We start from the raw sequence: 21,545 nt of genomic DNA, 5'->3' as shown, positions 1-21,545 counted from the left end.
TGTACAGTGTTCTTGGCTCTATAATTCTTTGAATAACTAGTTAGAAATTAACCTATTTAGTGTGTGCAGTGATAGGACAGCTGAGAGATCAGGAAGCACTAGTTGATAATCTTGCTCTGTGTACGTCACTATGTCAACAAGATCGAACAAGCACGTGTAGGGCGGGCTGTATAATGCATAAACACGCAGAGGACAACTGAGTGACTTTGCCTGTAACGCACAGAAGCACATGCATGTGGACACAAATGCAAAGGTGAAAAGCCTACCTTCCAAAAGCAGTGCTGGAGATTTTCCTGTTGGGGCTACAAGGAGAAGAACAAGATTTCAGATTCTTTTCAGTCAATCATCATCATCTGTCCAGACACATAGCTCAACAATACAGTGGATGTAACCACTAATTTTAGCCATTTAGTGCGAGAGAGAGTAGGAAGCATTGGAAAAATGATCGCTGAAGGTCACTATTAATATTATTTTAGCCCTTGGTGAACAGGGCTTTCTGTCAGCTCTAGAGGGGGGACAAAGGCCCAAAGAGTTTCTGTATGATGTGCCTGGGATTCACATTAGATTAATAAAAATGAGCAAACACACTGCAGGGTTACCCAGTTGACAGCTGACACTGATATAAAGCGAACATCATCATTAAGTCCTGGCACAAAACACTAGGCTTTCAAGGCTGGAGGATAAACAAAGTTAACGCAGCAGAATAGAGTGCAATTCGACCATTTTTATAAAAACAGCCTATTCTGTGCAAAAAATGATCACTGTTGTCTCTACAGTATGACTATGGGGCTTATGTGTGATGATGTCATACAGTTTCTCCTTGCTAACAGTTTAAGAACAAGATGCACTGTTTCCTTACAGCTAATGTTTCAGTTAAACTCACACCAACTCATGACTCCAAGGTGCCCAGTTCTTAAAAGAAAAACAAGCCCAGACCATCATCCCTCTACCTCTGTGCTTGGCAGTTGTTTTGAGGCGTTTGTGGTTTGTTCAGAGTCTGAGATGTAGCTCTAAGGTTTTTTTTTTTAAAATTTTTGCAATTCCTCTTATTTTGGGGTGAATTTATCCCTCCTGGGAAGAATGGCAGCTGTTTTGAATGCATCTCCTTTCAGAATAATGGACTTGACATGATTTGGAAATGGCTTTAAAATCCTTCTCAGATTGATGGGCAGCAAAAATTGTGTCACTAAGATGCATCACTGCCACAGACCTGAATGCACCAGCCTAGCAAAGTGCCAAAGCCTCTGCTTTTACAGAGGTGCTCACACTTCCTGGTGATCAGTTAATCAGGTGTGTTTGATAAGCAGCGCCTGGCAGTGACTTTGCCTCTTAGGTGCTGTGGGAGAAGTAAGGGTATGATAAGTTTTTCACAGGACTGTACAGAGTGGTTTGAAGATTTTTCCCCCCATGATACACCAGTGTGTGAATGTGTGTGTGAATGGGTGAATGACTGAATGTAGTGTAAAGCGCTTTGGGGTCCATAGGGACTAAGTAAAGCGCTATACAAATACAGGCCATTTACCATGACTTTACATTCAGTAGAAACAAATGTAAATTCATGTGAAAGGTTTGAAATTTATTCCCTATATATTTTTTATCTACACAAATTGCAAACATATGTTACAGTACGAGACTTTATCTAAAAGCTCATTCAGTCTGTAATTTACCAGCATTCTTACGTACAAAATTGAAAAATAAACAACAATCATCTGTAGCATTGTTTATAAAACAGAATCCCAAAATAGCATTATAAGCAGGTAATAGATGAACGCATTCACCAATCCAAGCATATGTTTTACAGCCTTAAATTACTTGAATGTATTTGCTATTAAATATAATAAGAGCTCAGACAAAAATCTGAAGGTTTGGATAACCTGTTCAATTCTTTACCATCCTGAACCTCATCAAACTCAGTCTCTAAATTAATACCCCTTTATTAATACAGCCCTTCTGTGAAGACCTAACACTACTCTGCCTGCGACTGGCTTGTGCTTGTCAGGGTCGGATACACGAAAACATGAAAAATAACTGTATGTGGATGTGGGTGTGTTTTTCAAACGCTGACACAGACGACAGGGAACAGAAGCAGCACGTCTCACAATGCATTCGAGAATTTCAGCTTTGGATTTTATTACATTTCTATTTTGGTAAAAACATTTACCCGCCAGCGTGGCAGCTAAACTTCGGTGATTGACACACCAAATGAAAAAACTATCCGGGTGACAATTTAAGAGCCTGTTTACAAAACATAAAACATTGTCTAAGCAACTTTATGTTGTGCTTAAACGGTTAACCCTTAATGAACTCTGACCATAGGAGAAGAATATAAACAAGTAATTCTTTAAATCTTTTAAGCCTTCTCTATTGCAGTATCTACGAGGGACTAACCCCCATAGAGTCCAACATCCATGTTTCAAATTGTACTCTAAGACATTTTTCTTAGTTGAATTTTCTAAAAAGTGTGCGTCTGGATGCCTGTGCATGTGTGTATTTGTGTTTCCAGGTGGACTGTACAGTTATTAATGGTCACTGCGGATTATGTTTCTAATAATAGTTTCCCTATTACAATGGGCGGTGAGGTAAGCTCAGGAGTGACAGCCTTACATAACGATCAATTAGAGTTTGTGTGTGAGCATGTGGAGAGATGATGTGTTCAGTCATGTGTGAAACCAGGCGAGGAAACATTTAAGACTCTGTAACAATGTGAGATCATTCACATTAAATGACAGTTTAAGAAAAAGAGCCACAGATAACAGTGTCTCCTGGGTCAGTACAATGTGAGTGGATGAATACACTTTAAATTCGGGATAGTTCACTTACGAGCTGACAGCATCTGTTTCTTCTCACGTAACAGTAGGGTGGATCCTTCCTGTCTCTTGTATAAATGAATTATTGTCTTCTATGTTTAGAAATTACCTGCCAGGATAAATAACTCTAATTTCCAAAGAAACAAGGCATGTGTGCTCTTGTTTCGAAGCTTCTGCTAGTGGGAAATGTGTACTCTGCCTGGGAAAATTGCAGACTACGAAGGATTTTTGGAAATTATTAAATTATAAGATGACATCACTGTGTGTATGCGTTATGCGTGTCCTACCTGTTTGCTTTCAGGTTTTTGAGGCGAGCATCCAGGTCATTTAGCAGGTTGACCTTTTTACTGCACTGAGAACAGTAGACATCCGTCATTTCTCCGGTGTAATGGTGACGCACCTTACGAGGAGTCTGACCCGCACTATCAACACAAAGACACACAGTAACATAGACACAGTTACTGAAACCAATCAGACCATTTATCAAGAAATAGCGAATGATGCACTCTGGACCTTATTTACATTTAATCATTAGTTATTATTTGGATTATTGTAGGTTATTTACCTTACAATATAAAGCATCTTGACAACTGTTGTTGTTATTTGGAGCTATATAAGTAAAACTGAATTAAATTGAACCTCTCACGAAAACAAAAAATAACAACATTGTTGCCCATCTATTGCTGGATTATCACTTTTAAGGTCTGATCTGAACATAAACCGCACAATCTTCATGTAGTTCGGAATAACTTTGTGAAATCGTGTTCGTTACTCCTAAAAAAGTCAAAACAGTTCGACATTAAGTTTTAAGCATTCCTCTAATCTTCTTCTTTTTTTTTTTAACTTTAAGATCAATATCTTGACTAGAAACTAGAAATTGTACTTTTTGCAGACGGTTATTCAAATGTCTTTGCTGTTCTGAGCTGTCTAAAAGTTCTTGTAAATCTGGGCCTCATTTTGAATTTAAATCTCCCTGCCAACTCCATTTGATAAGTTTTATCTGCTTGGTATGTGTGAAAGGAGCATGGTGCTGTAAAGCCAGTCTTTCAGCTGGGAGACGTAATCCCATTAAACACGGACTTTTGATGAATATTAATGTGGCCTTAAGGGCAAGAACTCCTAAGCTACAGTGCTACAGTCAAAACTCTGAATAATATGAAGTTGGTACTATTCTAGGACAGAGACTGCACCCTCCCAGTCTGTGGTTCCCTTTGCCCCAAGTGATTTAGTAGGAATACTGAATCATAGCAATAATGAGACACTTACAGAGGGTTAATTCTTTCGAATCACTCTATGTCAAACACATCAGGACATAAAATTATCAATTTGTCATCACTGTTTTGGTAAACCCTTTAGTTTGTGCAGCAATTAGTATAAGAAAGCTCAAATAAAATGACTTAATTCAATGTTTGCAGATTTATAGTTTCTTTTGATGATGCAGGCAGGAGCACGTGTTTGTGATGTTTTAATGTTCAAGCATTTGACTGATGCAGGATTTCTGGTTCCACATTTGTTCCCATTTCCACAGATTTTAGGCAAAGCAGAGATTATAGGAATCCAACCAACCCCAACTTTGCACACAGTTCTCAAACAAAGCAAGATCAAGTTGCCAACGAGCCACATGCTACGCGCAAGCTGAATTTTGTTGGTTAAAAAGATGGCTAGAACAGGAAAGAGGAAACCACGGCAGGTTTCACTACGAAGAAAAAGACGAGTGGAAAAAACCCCCCATCAAAAATAGAAAATAAAACACAAAAAGAAAAAAAGAATGCTTCTTTCCCTGCTGCTTCACTTTCACTGTTGTCTTTCCACAACAGGGTCTAAGCTAAAAAAGCCAGCAACAGCACAAACATGAACAAAAGTGAGCCAAATTACTGGTTCCTGGCTGCATACCTTTGACACTGCGTCATACAAGAGTGTGCTGTCATATCTGGCGCTGCAAAGATCTGTGCAGCACCCGCAGTACCAATATTGTAACATGTCGGGTCTTTTAGCAGACAACTCCACCACAATGAATGTCCAAAACAACACTGTCCATATAAAAGCAGTCAACTGTTGAAATAAGATTCAACTGGGACCTGATGAATAATAGACTACAATGAATAAAAGAAATGGGTCACCTACACGTTACACCTACAGGAACTGCTCTGTCATGAAAACTAATGCCGTGAAGCTCCCAGCACACAGTATTTGTGCTGATGTTAATGCCAGAGGAGGTTTGGAACTCTTAAGCTATTGAGCCAGCACAGCGTTGGCGACTTTTAAACACTATGCACCTCAGCACTTGGCGACCTTGCTCTGTAACTTTATGTGGTCTCCCAGTTTGTGGCTGAGTTGCTGTGGTTCCTAAATGTGTCAGCTTTGAATAAATATCTCTTACAAGTGATTGTGGAATCTGTAGAAGGGAGGAAATTTCACAAACCAACTTGTAGCAATGGTGGATTCCTGTTACAGCAAAATGCCTCAGAGAGCTCTTTAGAATGACCCATTCTTTCACAAATGTTTGCAAAGGCAGACTCCACGGTCAGGTGCTTGATCTCATATACCTGTCCCAGTGGGACTGAAAACACCCGAATCCACAAAATAGCTACAGTGGGGCAAAAAAGTATTTAGTCAGCCACCGATTGTGCAAGTTCCCCCACCTAAAATGATGAAAGAGGTCAGTAATTTGCACCAGAGGTACACTTCAACTGTGAGAGACAGAATGTGAAAAAAAAAAATCCATGAATCCACATGGTAGGATTTGTAAAGAATTTATTCGTAAATTAGGGTGGAAAATAAGTATTTGGTCACCTCAAACAAGGAAAATCTCTGGCTCTCACAGACCTGTAACGTCTTCTGTAAGAAGCTTTTCTGTCCCCCACTCGTTACCTGTATGAATGGCACCTGTTTGAACTCATCATGTGTATAAAAGACACCTGTCCACAGCCTCAAACAGTCAGACTCCAAACTCCGCCATGGCCAAGACCAAAGAGCTTTCGAAGGACACCAGGAAAAGTATTGTAGACCTGCACCAGACTGGGAAGAGTGAATCTACAATAGGCAAGCAGCTTGGTGTGAAAAAATCAACTGTGGGAGCAATCATCAGAAAATGGAAGACATACAAGACCACTGATAATCTCCCTCGATCTGGGGCTCCACGCAAGATCTCATCCCGTGGGGTCAAAATGATCATGAGAACGGTGAGCAAAGATCCCAGAACCACACGGGGGGACCTGGTGAATGACCAGCAGAGAGCTGGGACCAAAGTAACAAAGGTCACCATCAGTAACACACTACAACGGCAGGGAATCAAATCCCGCAGTGCCAGACGTGTTCCGCTGCTGCAGCCAGTGAATGTCCAGGCCCGTCTGAAGTTTGCCAGAGAGCACATGGATGATACAGCAGAGGATTGGGAGAATGTCATGTGGTCAGATGAAACCAAAGTAGAACTTTTTGGTATAAACTCAACTCGTCGTGTTTGGAGGAAGAAGAATACTGAGTTGCATCCCAAGAACACCATACCTACTGTGAAGCATGGGGGTGGAAACATCATGCTATGGGGCTGTTTTTCTGCCAAGGGGACAGGACGACTGATCCGTGTTAAGGACAGAATGAATGGGGCCATGTATCGTGAGATTTTGAGCCAAAACCTCCTTCCATCAGTGAGAACTTTGAAGATGAAACGAGGCTGGGTCTTCCAACATGACAATGATCCAAAACACACCGCCCGGGCAACAAAGGAGTGGCTCCGTAAGAAGCATTTGAAAGTCCTGGAGTGGCCTAGCCAGTCTCCAGACCTCAACCCCATAGAAAATCTGTGGCAGGAGTTGAAAGTCCGTGTTGCTCGGCGACAGCCCCAAAACATCACTGCTCTCGAGAAGATCTGCATGGAGGAATGGGCCAAAATACCAGCTACTGTGTGTGCAAACCTGGTAAAGACCTATAGTAAATGTTTGACCTCTGTTATTGCCAACAAAGGTTATGTTACAAAGTATTGAGTTGTATTTTTGTTATTGACCAAATACTTATTTTCCACCCTGATTTACGAATAAATTCTTTACAAATCCTACCATGTGGATTCATGGATTTTATTTTTTCACATTCTGTCTCTCACAGTTGAAGTGTACCTCTGGTGCAAATTACTGACCTCTGTCATCATTTTAGGTGGGGGAACTTGCACAATCGGTGGCTGACTAAATACTTTTTTGCCCCACTGTACAAGTATGTTTTTTAATGTCACGATTTTCACTATATTGAGGATCAGCATTAACACTGAATATAGTTATGAATGTAGAACGTAGTCTTATAGTTACGAGTACCCCAACATGAAAAAAAAATGTTTTTCTTTAGCTCGCTCCCACCTCGAGGGCACAGATGAGCCAAGGTCGGAATAACCGTTGGTACGAGCCTCGTCGTCCGGACAAGGGCTGCTGGGAGTGTAGTCCGGCTCCTCCCCTTCTCCGTAGTCTTCAAACTGCTCCTCGTACAGAGAAGCCGACGAACGTGTTGACAGGTCAGAGGTCACAGAGATACTGGTCTGACCGCACCTGAAGAAAGAGAGGGAGATGTTGGCTCCATAATCTGAAGTTGTCTTTATTTTCGATATAAATTGAAATGGAGAAGTTTCTAGCTCAACTTCATCCACTTCTCCCAGTGTGCACAGAGAAGAGATTATAGTCTGAAGATGGTAAAGCTCCAGTCGGGTCAAGTAATAAAGTCGTTCTGTATATGCTAAGTGCTGCCGGAGCTCTAACTGCATCCAAATAAACAAAACTGCTTCATATGCAAGTAATGCAAATAATGGCACTTTTATGGTAACAGATCCTACTTTACTTTGACTCTAGAACTTATATTTCTCATGAGAATAAATGCATTAAATAGAGGAACTGGCAGTGGCTGTCAGACTTAGGAATTTTAGAGAATATAACAAAACAGGAGCATCAAGCTCAAAGAAACAACACAGAGCAAAGTCTGTGAAACAAACTAAAAGACATCTGAATGAACCTGAAAGTGAAGTGATCACGAATCAGTGACAAAAACAGAATGTGTAAGTTAAAAATGACCCAAGACTGCTTACTTCTCCCCGGGAAAAAAGAGATCCCCTAGCGTGTCTTCCTTGTCTCCCAGTCTGGTGAGCCCGTCTGAGGTTTCCGAACCCTGAGTGCTTTCCACAGCGCTGTCTCTGTCCGATTCCCTCTCCTTGCCTTCGTCTGCCACCTCCTCCTCAGGCTCCTCCACCTCTTCTGGGAACAGCTGGCACTCACGGACGGGGTCAGGATAGGCCCGCGTGCACATGATGACCGGACAAACCTGATCCTCCTCAGCACCCTGCAGAAGCCAGAAGGGGACAAGCACAGATTAGCATCAGTTTGAACAAGGCCACACAATTATTAGTAGCGAAAGACAAGATAAACAAAATATTTGCCCTGAATGATATCCCAAATGTCTTAAGTTTAAAACATCAAAGTATGATCTTTAGAGTTTGTACCAGAGAATTTAAAGCATTTTTGGACCTCAACTGAACCACCTCCAGGCCTCAGTATCAGAGACTTTTGTGTTTTGAAGCTATCAGAAGTAGACAATGCATGCATACACACCGGCATCATTTCCATAAGCTTATCTAATGTCAAAACATATATTTCTACATCCCCAAAACTGTCAGTGGAGTTAAAATCTAGACTTTGTTGTGGCCAAGCCATCTGTGATACCATATTCAGGTATTCTGACCTCCGTTTATTTGGGGCCATAACATTAGACTTTAGATTATGATCTGAACAATGCCAGATCATAATCCTGCCCCTACAGGCTTGTAGGACAGGGACAAGGCATTATCTGCTTCTCGTCATACTCTAATGTGCCCATCACTCTGGAAAAGGGTAAATCTGGACTCATCTGCCCATGTGACCTTTTTCGATCCCTTCAGAGTAGAATCTTAATGTGCCCTGACAAACTGAAGCCTTTTTCTGATTAATTTGACTGATAAGTGCTTTTCTTAAGGCTAAACAGCTGTTTATTCCCTTTGTAAGTGTGAAAATGCTCACACTCAAACACAGTACTGCTAATATTTTCTGATTTAATCTCACAAAATTTTCTCCAATTGCGATCATTAAAAAAATTAAATCGGACAGTTCTTAACCTATATTCATGCAGTTTCAGCAACATCTTTAAGTTGTTTTTTTTTATCTGACGCAGGCCACTAACGTGACCCGTCTAAGCCACAGTAAAAGGTTTTCCATGACAATGTTCATGTCCATGTCTCTTTACAATGAGAAACTACTCACTGCATCACTGAAGGTTAAATAACCTGTTTCCAGTCAAAACATAAGAATCACTGCAGTGATTATCCAGTGGAGGGCTCTCACCTATTTGCTTAGTAGCCACAATGCCCAAGGGGGCAAAACTGTAAAAAATTGAATGCTTTTATGGGTCGCCTGACATTTCAGGTCTTCTAAAGCTGTAACTCTCACGAATACCACCACTGTCACAGTTATTTTCACCTTCAGGCATAAAGAGGTCAAACAATTTAACTGACTATATTATGGCAAATCATGGAAATATTTTTACTCCTTTACAGTGCAGAGCACGATAGTGTATCTAGATAATATACCATAAATCTGCAAGTAGGAAGAATCAAAAATGAGCAAATGCAACCAGAGGCATTCAATGTTTTGCAGTTGTTTATATCTGAATAATGTTTTATATATTAGACAGTGGAGTTCGTGTTGAGTTCACTGTTTTTAGCAGGGCTGTTCAGTCATTTGATTTCCCACTTAGTAAATTCCTTCACTGTGGGAATCATCCTAAGTTCACACCAGGGGGGTCTGGAGGTCTACGGGGGTGAAAGGGTGATGGGCCAGAGGTCATGGGTCTCACTCCTTCTTGTTTCACCCTCCAAAAATCTGGTCTAATGCAACAGAGAACAAAGCCTTATCTCAGCATGACCGAACAGCTGAAACATGGAGGAGCAGGACAAAGAATGAGGGGCAGGTGAAGAGGTGGATAACGAGAAGAGAGAGCAGGGTAAGTAATATGTTTTAGAGAGTCAGGAAATTGGAAAAGTGGGTGGGAGAGTGAATAACGAGCTAACGAGGGAGGTGAAGGAATAATGCAACAATGCAATGAGAGACTGGAAAGGAGCTAGCAGTACAGTGTGTATGAGGATGAGATTAGTCAAAGAATGAGCCATGGGAATAAAAGAGATGCAAGACAGGAGGACAGGCAACACAGCAGAGGATAGTCAGGTTAGTTTGTAACAACATTGCAAACAAAGGATTAAAGAATCTCTGCACCTCTCTCGCTCTCAAAAACTCTATGTGCTTATTTGGATTCAAACCAGAAATAGTGAGGAGCTACAGTATACCCAAAGTTTCCACAGAATATCTCCATTGCTTCATTTGATGAAATGTGATGTAGTGGTGATAACTGTCACAAAGCATTCTGCAGGTTCAAACAAAAGCCTTTCTGTGTAGTGCTTCAATGATGCTTTGGCTTTCTTCCACAGTCCAAAGGCACGCATATTATGTTAATGTATAAATTAGCCCTGTGATGGACTGTTGACCCTAACTCAATAACCGTTATGGATGGATGGATGGACTGTGCAAGAGCAGCTTAACGGTTTTATTTTGATGGTCAAAGAGTTTAACAGCTGAAAAATAGTTAAAATCACACTGCATACTGTATAACTTTCCTTTAAATGCTGTAAATCAATTCTATAACAGAAGATAAATGCTGTTTGTACTTAAAAGGTCTTGTGAAAATTACAATGCTGTTATAAAGCATTAATAAACAAAGACTAATTATGCATGTAAGTCCACTGGAAAACAAAGTTTCAGATGATTATAAAATTATGAGGAAGGATTTTGCATGTATGCTTATGGAGAAGTAAATAAAAAAAAGTAGCCTATCCATTTACAACACAAACTGAGGCACTGCATCATCACAAAGAGCCAACATGGGGTGTGAGTCACAGAGAATAAAACAAAGGATAAAGGTCTCTTTAGCATTCCTTCCCTGCAGCAGAGAAAGAAACACAGTGTGCGGCAAGGAAGCAGGCAGCCCCACTCTCGGTACTCTGTTCTGCAACAATTCAGAAAACCGAACAAGCTAACACAGTGGGCGACGTGACACCTGCTGTGAAGAGACAAGAGAAGGTTTTTCAAATGCTCCTCAGCAGAGGCTGGAAATGTCAGAAATCACGCCCATGCAAAGAATATACCATCAACACTACAGCGTTATACTGACATTAACTGGAAAGCTTTACTTTACTCGGAACACCATGCATTGTTGTGGTAATAAAGGCGTAATAATAAACTTTGTCCAAAGTAAACATTTTGACACGCTGCCTTTTTTGTGTCATTTACATTCATTTTGGTACCGAAATGTGAGACAATATGGGTTATACGCTGAATACAAACCTAAAGATAAGACCAGAGGAAATGAAAGTAACTTGGAGACATACAAGCTGCCAAAATGACAAAGAGAAACCACATGACTTGCCCTTTTAATTAGGTGATATGGTGCATGAAGACGGCATATAACCGACACCAGATCGCCATACAGACATGTAAAAAAATAATTTCACTTCATCGCCACAGTTGTGGATACATTTGGGAGATTTAACTGTAACTGATTAATGTGCAGAAAGGTCCAATCAGAACAGTCAAATTAAATATGAAATAATGAAATATTGGTTTGCGGGGAGAAAAACGTAAACTTGCCAAGAGATCATCTTTGTGGGGGTGGGGTCACCAAAACAGTGGATCATCTGACTTCATGTCCTCCTTCACCACAGCCATGAAAGTCATCTGCAATCTTCCACCTTTCCCCATGTTTGGCATCTCCATATTCAACATGCCCCCACCATCTCAGCCTCGCCTCACTAACCATGTCTCCAACCTGCTCAACCCAAGCTCTCCCTCTGATGTATTACTACTAAAGAGTGTATTCATAATATTCACAATGAAATTAATTTGGTGCCAACGCATCCTCGGCATTCAGTTCATCCAGGAAGATCACGTGGTATCATTTGGGCTGCAAACTCGAGACAAAGATGCTGCTGGACAGTTACATCCTACAGTGTTTGCTTCTTCAACCAGAAACACTTTGTACTCTACATGTCACTTTGAGCTACCCTGATGAGACTAAAAAAGTGATGATTAAGGAAGGAGCTTTGCCTATGGGTGCATGTTTGTATGCGTTTACTGAACGCTTCTGTTTATACCCGCCTGCTCCAGAACAGCCAGGGGGCTTCAACTGCCAAAACATGAGCCTACCGAGCATTTTGAGTTGCTCGAATCCCTGAAGCAAAAAAATAAAAAAATAAAGCTGGCCTGCCAAACAGCATCTGAACTGCCACTGGCTTTGAACTGACGAACTGAGGATGCCAAGATCTGCTGTACTTTTAAATGTAGCTGTTCGATCTGAAGGCTGGCATGCCTTCACATCTCATTTGGCACATTTGGCCAAAAGAGGATCTTTTTTAAAATCCAGATATTAAATGTTTGATTTGACCAAATCAGTCATATTATTCATAAATTATCAATACCTCCCCCAAAAATAAACATTAAAAACAATTTAAACAATGTTGTACGCATCCAGCTTCTGCTGTAATACTGCACAGCACGAACGTTGTCATACACAGATCTCAATATTTAAATCAAACTGGAAAAATACTTTCTGATCTCTTCGTGAGCCTGTTGCTGCAGGGGTCTGACCCAGTTAAAATACAGACGTCCTATCGTTCCTTTCCTGCTCTTCTCCCAAGCGAGGCCAACATCAGCAACAGAGCAAGATGGAGAGATGAAGGCGAGAGAACAATCAGTACCTTCCTGCAAGGCCTTTTGTTAGTTGAGGTTTCTGTTCACTGCAGACTATACAGTAAGTGTATTTGTTTGCAAGCTAAAGATAGTTTCCTGTGTGTTACAGTATTTGTGTGTATGCTCATCATCCAGCCATCCCTTAGTAAAGCCATGTCTAGTAACCATACAGGGTTTGAAAACAAACTAGCCAACTACAAATCACTGTAGATGTGCTAACATAAAGTCGATTGATTGTCATTTATTTATAATAAGTAGTGTTTTTAAGTATGCCATTACATGCTACTAAACATTTTGAAATACAGACAGAATTGTGCAGAATCAGTCATGTATAAGAAAAGGAAGAGAATGCACTAATATCAGACATTATTTATATTCACTGCAACAATCTAAGCAGCGAGGAGTAAAGAGATAAGAAGACAGAAAATGAACAGCAGAGAGAAACTGAGAGAAACAAAAGGGGAAAAAATAGAGAGCAACCAAATGTAAATTAAACCAACTAAAATAAGCACTGCTATTCCTTTCAAAACTTTTGAGTTTTTTTTAAATAAACATAATAATTTTACAATCATAAACTTTCAGCTGAGCTTGGTAGTGACATTAGTTTTTCAGCTGAGACTGCATGACATAATGCCAGTGCGCAACCCTGAAACTCACAACACTGAGTCATGTGCTTTTTGTGCTAGAGTTGTTGAGCAACATTTCAGAAGATTAAGCAATAAAAAAACACAGTGACATACAAATGATATTACTGCACAGCCATTACCCTTGTAATACTAGAGTATTAGTTACCAGGGAGGCAAACAGTACACAGTAATCTCTCATTACAAAATGAGGGTGTGTAACAGATTATAAGAAAGGAGAGAAACATCCAGATGTGTTCTTGTTATACAATTACACAAAGTGTTGCTACTAATATTCACACCCAGCATTTTCCCAGTGTTGTGACATGAAGTCAAAAGACCCATCCACATACAAGATGCAAAAGCAACTCAATCAGGTAAAATGGGAATAAAGGCAATAAAACAGAGTGAGTACAGCACAAAAAGATCAACTCTATTAATTATAACTATAGTAAATCATCATGATTAAAGTACACAATCAAACGGTGTTAAAAAACACAAACCCAGTCCTAGAGAGGCTTCAGAAGACATATTCAAGCTGGCAAAAGAGCTGAGTAAAAGTTTAAGTTTACCTTTGAAAACCTCAACACGCCGGGCGGTGAATCAATGATTTGGTTTCAGTTATCGAGAAAACAATGTACTTACAGCTCTAAGTCTTGGATCCCAGTACAAACGGAAGCTTTATGATCAAAAGAGCTCAGGTTTGTTAAAAATACATTTAACCTATGAACTTGAAATGATTTTAAAGACGTACGGGAGAGATTGGTATCTCGTTTGCATAAAGAACATAGGGATATCTGAACAGTCTTGATTTTACAGAATCTGGGTGTTGTCCTAGAAAAGAAGGAAGGTGGAATCCGGTGGTGGTAAACCTATCTTGGGGTATGCTACAAGTACTGTATTTGCTTTGCCTGGGCAGTAAAGCCTACCAGAAGAAAGATGCCTGCTGTAGCTGAAGAGGACCCCAGAGTGTTGTTATGTTGGACCCTGAGGCAACAACAACAAGCAGGCCGATCATGAGCAGAGGTGCGGCTCTCTGAGGAGGTATCGACTAAATTAATCGGCGCTTTGCGCTGTTAGCAAGTTTTTGCAAAAATCCAGACTGCTAAGTGACCACTCAGTCCAGGTACCTTATTATGGGTTATGAGCTGAGGGAACATTAAGGACAAATTGATGACTCCCACAGAATGGTCTCTACATCTTTTTAACCCGAGCAGTGTCAGCGTCAGTGAAGGCGAACGATAGAGTACCCTTCTTTTCAGAATTTGTGTACAGCCTAGTAAAATTTCTTTAAACCTCAGAAAGAGCTGTCACAGTGCAACTTTTCCCATTTCAATTGCTTTCAAGGATGGTTTGTGCTAACAAGATGGCAAAATTGAGATGTTTTTTCTAAAGCAATTTCAGGACTATTTTGCCTATAATGTTAAAAGAAAAGACTGGTTACATTTTAAACAAACCGTTAGCGCATTCACACTTTGCCTTAGGCAACAATATTCTCCAAATCAAGCGTGTTCACTCTGCATCTGCAGCTGTGCACTCTCATACATTTCTTCCAAAAAAGTTTGCTGTAAGCACACTGAATGAGTCTTTTTCAGTATAATTAACACATGGCTACAATACATCCTTGTGCATAATAAAAGCTCACAATGCACATATGCAAAACACTCACACAAATAGTGACAGCAACTTCAGTCTCTCATTCAGCAGGTTGGAAAACAACTACAACGTTATTATGACCACAATTAAAGAGATTCACATCTTCTCGTGCCAATTTAGTCTATGCTGAGTGCTGAAGGTCGATACCATTTTAGTGCTGAACAAATCATTAATCTGCTCTTCTGGTAAAGAGGAGAATTATGTTGACAGCCATGCATTTCAAGAATTAAGTGATGTTAAAAGAAGGCGACGACTGGTTTAAACATAAGTCTTGATTCAAGTCGACTGCTTTACATATTTCAATCATTTGAAGTTTAATTTTATTCAGGAGACATTGCAGTTTGTAATGACTTTAAGAGAGTAGGATCTTTTTCTGGGTACCACCCTTTAAGGATATTTAAAGAACATATTTGTGGGATGTCATATGAGCAAAGCCAGATTAAAGGGATTATACGTCTCAATAAGGCTTTAAAAAGGTGTTGTTCCAGCTGCAGGTTTGTGGAATAACTAGTTAGACAGTAACCACCTTTTTGTTGTCTTATTGAGCAAAACAAGTGTCGTGCGGTACAAAGAGAAGGCTTAACAAAGATGGAGTGCTACGCCACTTTGAAGAGGGTTTGGATGAGCAGACGCACGAACTGCTGTCGAGTGGATCGATCCAAACCGATGAAGCTTTGATTTAGAGTGAGTCAGCAGTAAAAGGACCGGCGGATAAGTAGAAGAGTGAGAGGTAGAATGAAAGGGGGCAAGATGGAAGAGAAAATGGAAAATGGGATTGAAGGAGAAGAGCAGGATGGGAAATCCAGACTGAGAGCTGCAGTGTTTCCCTGCTTGCGTTTGTCAGACTGAGCCACAGAGATAAGAGGCGTTTCTCTGCAGAGGCTTCCCCCCCCCCATTTCTCGCTCTTTGTTCAGTTTACTCTCTATTCTCCAAACATCTATTTGCTCCTCGTTTGTTAGCGCCACAAAAGTATTCACCTAAAACCTGAAAAGTTAAGCTTTCGCTTTGATATGCAGCATTTTGACTGTTGCCGTCTGGTGCTTTGATTACCTTGAGCCTCTGATCCTGTCAGAGAAGCAGCTCTGGTACAGATGGAGTGCAAAAAGGCTTTATAAGAACTTAAAAGGCTACAGTTACAAATAAATAAATGGTGAAATAACTTGTTAGCAAATAATAAATTTTTTTTAACCTTTGTTTGATGATCGTCTTTGTAGCCTCATTTATTTTTTTTTGGGGGGGGGGGGGGGGGGGGGGCGCACAAAATTATCACTAGGTTAATCTATGAAGCAAATAACCATTCGGTTTTCCTTGAGTTGATGAGAGACAGTTGCAGCCACACCTACATGTATTCCTTAAACATCTGCTCGTTGTGTTTAATGTGCATGTTTCTGCCTGTGTAACTGCCTTACTCAGATTCAACAGTAAGCATTATTCTTCCTGAATCATATCTGACTCATGTTTAAACTCTGTTTGTTTAGGTCAACGCTGTTTGAAATGCTGTGTGAATTAAACACACAAATACACACACGTCTAACTGAAATGCTGAAACATGAGGAAACCATGAGACTCTTTACAGCCTCACTGTCTTCTTGCGCATTCATCACCAGGCCATAACCATAACTGAAACATGGGGGGGAAAAAAGACGTTTGTTTCAGGTAGCTACTTGAGTTACAAGAAATGCCACACTGGACAAAGGACACTGTAGGGAGGGACTGCAGACGCACACTGGAGACTCTGTGGAGGTACGTTCAGTGAAACGCGAACGCCCCTAGAGTTAAAACGCTGTGCACGTGTCAGTATTTGCTTCTGTATTTCTGAGTTGACTGAATGAAGATGAAATCAGATTCAGTTTAGACGGTTCAAGGTACGTTCAGTTAATAAAAACAGGGAGAACCTGAAATACATCCCATGATTAATGTGCCAGAGTTCATTGTGTTCATAAATTTGAGAACTGCATGTCTGTAAAGTGACAAAACAGTGAGGACAAGCAGCTTGTAAAAACGACTGCTATATGATTCTGATCAGAGTTATATTTGTCATTAGTTTTAATTTTGAATTTTTAGTTTCGATTCAGTTGAGTTTGAAGTGTTTTAGAGCGACTTGGCTTATCTCAGTGTATTTATTTATTTGGTTGACAATGTTTAGTTTTGGTTTAGTTTTTGTTGAAGATGCACTGATCTGATATTTGGATTAAATATCGCTTTGACTTGAAAGACTAAATGACATGAAGGAAGCTAAGAGCAAGGGAGGAGCAGTTTGGTGACGTTTCAAGTGACTCAACTTTATTTTTATGTTGGCAGATGCTCTCATTTTAACTTCAAGCTTCAGTCAGATGTTTCAACATGACTGAAAAGTTTTTACTATAGCCATGTAACACAATTTTATTCTACATATAGTAGGGTTGTCAAACATAAGGCCCGGGGGCCAGATTAAGTCTGGCAAAGACTCCAGTCTGGTTCACTGGATGGCTTTAGTGAAGGAGGGCACAAATATTGAACTTCAATGTATTTTCACAAGTTTTACAACTTTTAAAAGGCCTTCCTGATTGCCATTCACTCTGCACCAAAACTAGAGATAAACAATAAAAATTAACACACTGAAAAAAGTTCCTGTTTTTTCACTATTTTCTATAGAAATTTCTTTTTTCTTTTATTTTAACAATTGGTCCACTGGGGCAAAAAAATGGACATTACTTAATGTGACACTTGTGACTGTGATACATTGAGAAAACAGCCACAGGCTTAAATGTTTGCAGTGGGCAACAGTATATAAACTCTTATGGAAACTTAATTAATGTTATACCTTGTAGTAACATCAGCAGGCTACTCGGCAACCATCCTAACATTTGACTCGGTGTTAACTCAACAAAATACAATGTCAACAATTTAAATAAACATCTGCCATCACCATGTCAACACGTTCAAAATTAATAAATGAGTTTATGTTTAAATACGTGGAATGATCATTTGGTTTCGGTATTTAATTGGGTATCAAAAATCGTGCAGTTTTAATTGGTATTGGTGCAAACTACTACTTTCCTGGTATCCTGACATCCCTTTTTTATCATCAGGCAGGGGTTTTTTTTTTTTTGGACAGGAAGACTTTTGTGTACATGTTGGTTACCTACAGTACTTGGTACCAGCAGACCCTTGAAGCCAAAGCTCGAAACTAGAAAAGTGCAAATTTGGTTTATCTTCAGTTTCTGTGTTAGTTTTCTATTTTTAATATAATGTGGGGGTTTGGCATCAGGGACAAGTTCAGATAGATAAGATATCATAATAGAAACAATACTTCATCTCATGTACACATCCTCATTTCAACATGCACCAAAGCCTCCTGAAGCTTGCAGAGTTGATAAATTTCACTACACTGAAAAAAAACATAAAACTAAGGACATCAGTTTAGTTTTAGTTAAATGTTGTTTCTCACTGTTGCTGGTGACACTGATATTTACCAATAAAGCATGTGTGTCGGTTTTCAAACACTTCATAATGATAAATAATAATAAAAATATATCTTATATATAATGACAACGATATAAAAAGCAGGTCCAATTTGAGCAGTGATTAAAGCCCAGTGACCGTCTGTTTCATCTTGAAAAATGAAACTGTTAAAATGAAAATAGTTGTGTAAGCATCTGTCACAATCATTTAAGTTTAACCCAAGGTATATGTTACGAGGAAGTGCAATTATGAGAAGCTGTCACACAAAGTGGGTAGTTGTGAATTAGCTCATTTGCCCTTGGTTTGACATGTGCTATGTGCTCCTGCCAAACAAAACAAAGGAGTTGGCATTAGCTGGCAGAAGTCATATCAAAACCACGCATGCTTTCCTGTAAGTACTCCAGTCAATGACTGTAAGAGATGCGGCAAATTCAAACGACTGCTTTATCAGTCTAAAACCCAGAGATATAAAACACGAAAAAAAAAGGAGAAAATAATTACTCTCAATCATATTTTTATCCATTATATACTTAAACAATTAATAAACCATCAAATCTGATGACTGTTTCATCTTTTTGTCCTCAGCGTTGCAATCCACTGATTAATGCTTCCCTTGAATTATCATCGTCACCAACAAAAAGAGAAGTTAGTTATCTTTCCAGAAAAGAGGAAAAACTGACTCATTTGGAGTTTCACAAGCACTTAACACTCGCTGTCCAATTTACTGTTCAGGTTCGTTATTTCACAGCTTGAGAGTGTTGTGTCTAGAGTGTTTTATGAGTCATCAAACTCGCGTCCAAAGAAAAGAAGGGGGGAAAAGGACACCATCCTTCTTCAACATAGTGCATTGTCTTTCTCTTAACTGGCAGCTCGTGAGCCCACTTGCTGTCGGCTATTGAACGGAGGCATTTCAGCGTGCTGTTTGGCAGACACTCAGCAGGTGGTCTAGCCCCTGTCATAGGCGGTTGCATTAAAACCCTATTATCTGTTTTTAAAAAGTAACTTTAAAACACTTATAACTGTTAAATGGTGAGAGCCAGGGGAGCTTCATTTATTTTTAAACCTAGAGTACATGATCTCAGTGACAAAGAAGCTACAGAATGAATGGTCCTGTTTAGATAATTGCTCGTTTTGTCTGTCGATTGTTGTGTCTTTTCTCTCAGTAGCAGTGTGTTGGAAGGCCCGGAAGAAATTGTGTAAGAGGAGTGACTGTGACTCCTGGAGATTAGCTTTCATTCACCGAGTACAGCTCAGAACTGCATGTTAATCTAGTTATTCTAGTCCCTGAGAAATACAGGTGCACTGGTACAAATACTTGGCTATGAGACGGTTTTGGTGATGGAAACAAACATCAAATTACTGTAAAAAGCAAATGTGTTAAAGTGTATGCCCTTAAACACATTTGTCTTTTCAGTAGAAAGATCTTCGGAGAATGTTTTCGTTTCTTTTGGTCCGGGTGGAATCGACAGCAACTTTCCTGCTCAACTAAGAGAGGGCAAATCTCATTATGTAACGTCCAGTCACAGAGCAGCAGGTGTATTCAAAGTGACTACAGAGTCTGACGTCATGTATATGTTGCCACTGACAATAGAAATAAAACTCCCCTTGCCTTTCTATTTTTGGAGAGTTGAATAAATACGCTCAAAAGTTACAGCAAACACGAACGTGTGCAAAAAAATATCAGGAAGGATTCTCCATGTATTTTAAGTGTGCGTGCTTAAATAAATCATAGCATTTGCAAACAATTTAAATGTATAAAAAGAGAAGTTTGTATATGTGCAGTGGTCATGTGACAGGCAATCTGTAGTTTTGTGGGATGTTATTAATGAACTTTGGCTCATATCAGCTGATGGGAATTTTTAAGTATGAAATGCCGCAAAATGATGATGATAATGATTAGATAGATACATTTATTTGACATTTATAAACACAACTGTAGAAAACAACTTTGTCACATTTATCTGCTGTTCTTTCCGTTTCTTTCTTTCTTTCTTTTTAAAATAAACTACACCTGGACATTCACTTCACATGTTTTTTCATCCCTCTCTCTGTCATTCTCCGTGTCTCCTTCCAGCTACCCTAGTTTCCAATTAATCCCATTACCCTCAGGGAGAGATGCTGGGATGCAAATGAAGCAGAGGGAATATAAGACAGGAGGAGGGGGGAGACAGGAAAGCAGAGAGAGGAAAAAGAAGAGAGGAGACAGGAGTGTGCAGGCATGACACCAACAGCTGAGCAACACAGACAGGCAAGCTGTGAGGCAGGGTCAACTACGTGCAACACTCACATTCAAACACACAAACCGGGGGACAATGGACCGCCGCTGAAGCATCACCCCCCTTAACTCCCCTTTAACTCAGCTGTCTTTCCCCCAACGCGTAAACTGCTTTTCTTCCATTAAACCGCAGCTTCTCCCTGCAGACCTCTTTCTGTGTTTTGTTCTCATTCTGTCAAGTCATCTTTTATCACCCTCACATTTCAGCAGGCTTGCTGCACTCCCTGGTCTCTTACCCCGTTAACTAGTGCGGGGAGTCCATGATCGGCAGTCTCCCTCTTTCCACCAGCCAAACCGTGTTCCACTGAAGTCATCCAGTCGCCCTGTTTACCAGGGCTAAGTCCGTTGTCTTGGCTTTCACGCGCACAGGTGTTCCCTTCAAAGGCAAGTGTGAGGGCAGGAGGCGGAAACGACGGAATAGTCCAAAGGGTGAGTCCCCGGTAGTGGTATAGTCCACGGAGAGGCAGAGGAGCGAGGCAGGCTGTGTCTTTCTCTTTAAAAACACTGCACTGGCTTTCCCCGCACCAGCGCAGACTCTCTCTCTCTCTTTTGACAAACGCGTGCACGCGCAAACACACACACACACACACTCTCTCTCTGCACCTCACACACTTTCTCTCGCTCACTTGTTCGCCGGCTGACTCGCATTCACACAGCGAGAGCTCAGATCGGGCAACAGTTGTTGAATTCATGGCCCCTCCTCCTTCTCCTCCTCGCTCCCGCCTCCTTGCAGGTGGTCGCTTAGCAACTGGCTGCTGTGGGCGGGGCTTGTAAGAGTTCTCACATTGCTGCACACTCGGCTCTAGGCTGCCGCCCACTCAGGCTATATTTGCATATGAAGCCCGGCCTGCCTAAAAGTCGGACTCCCGGTGAAGAAGAGGCCAGAGCATGTGTGGGCTGTGAAGAGGGGGAGGAAGGTGACGGTTGTCACTAAAACTGAAA

General features: G+C 40.5%; 1 protein-coding gene across 2 annotated transcripts in view; it reads right to left on the bottom strand.

Moving 5' to 3' along the window:
• Window positions 1–21,251, bottom strand: part of rab11fip4b (RAB11 family interacting protein 4 (class II) b) — a 29,956-nt gene extending 8,705 nt beyond the window's left edge. For both annotated transcript variants that reach the window (XM_085277187.1, XM_085277188.1), the window contains exons 1-5: window positions 20,840–21,251; window positions 7,867–8,117; window positions 7,151–7,336; window positions 3,095–3,229; window positions 267–302 (exon numbers count right to left, since the gene is read on the bottom strand). In XM_085277187.1, coding sequence (XP_085133313.1) covers window positions 267–302; window positions 3,095–3,229; window positions 7,151–7,336; window positions 7,867–8,117; window positions 20,840–20,917 — 686 coding nt within the window. In that variant the 5' untranslated portion in view covers window positions 20,918–21,251. The remainder of the gene's footprint in view (window positions 1–266; window positions 303–3,094; window positions 3,230–7,150; window positions 7,337–7,866; window positions 8,118–20,839) is intronic.
• Between the last annotated feature and the right edge of the window lie 294 nt (window positions 21,252–21,545).

Source organism: Mchenga conophoros, linkage group LG6 (genome assembly GCF_057382185.1).
Source record: "Mchenga conophoros isolate Kocher_MC1m ecotype Shallow Benthic linkage group LG6, M_conophoros_male_GT1.1, whole genome shotgun sequence".
Lineage (NCBI taxonomy): Eukaryota > Metazoa > Chordata > Actinopteri > Cichliformes > Cichlidae > Mchenga > Mchenga conophoros.
The sequence above is the reverse complement of the archived record's forward strand: the minus strand, read 5'-3'. Positions and strand labels throughout refer to the sequence as shown.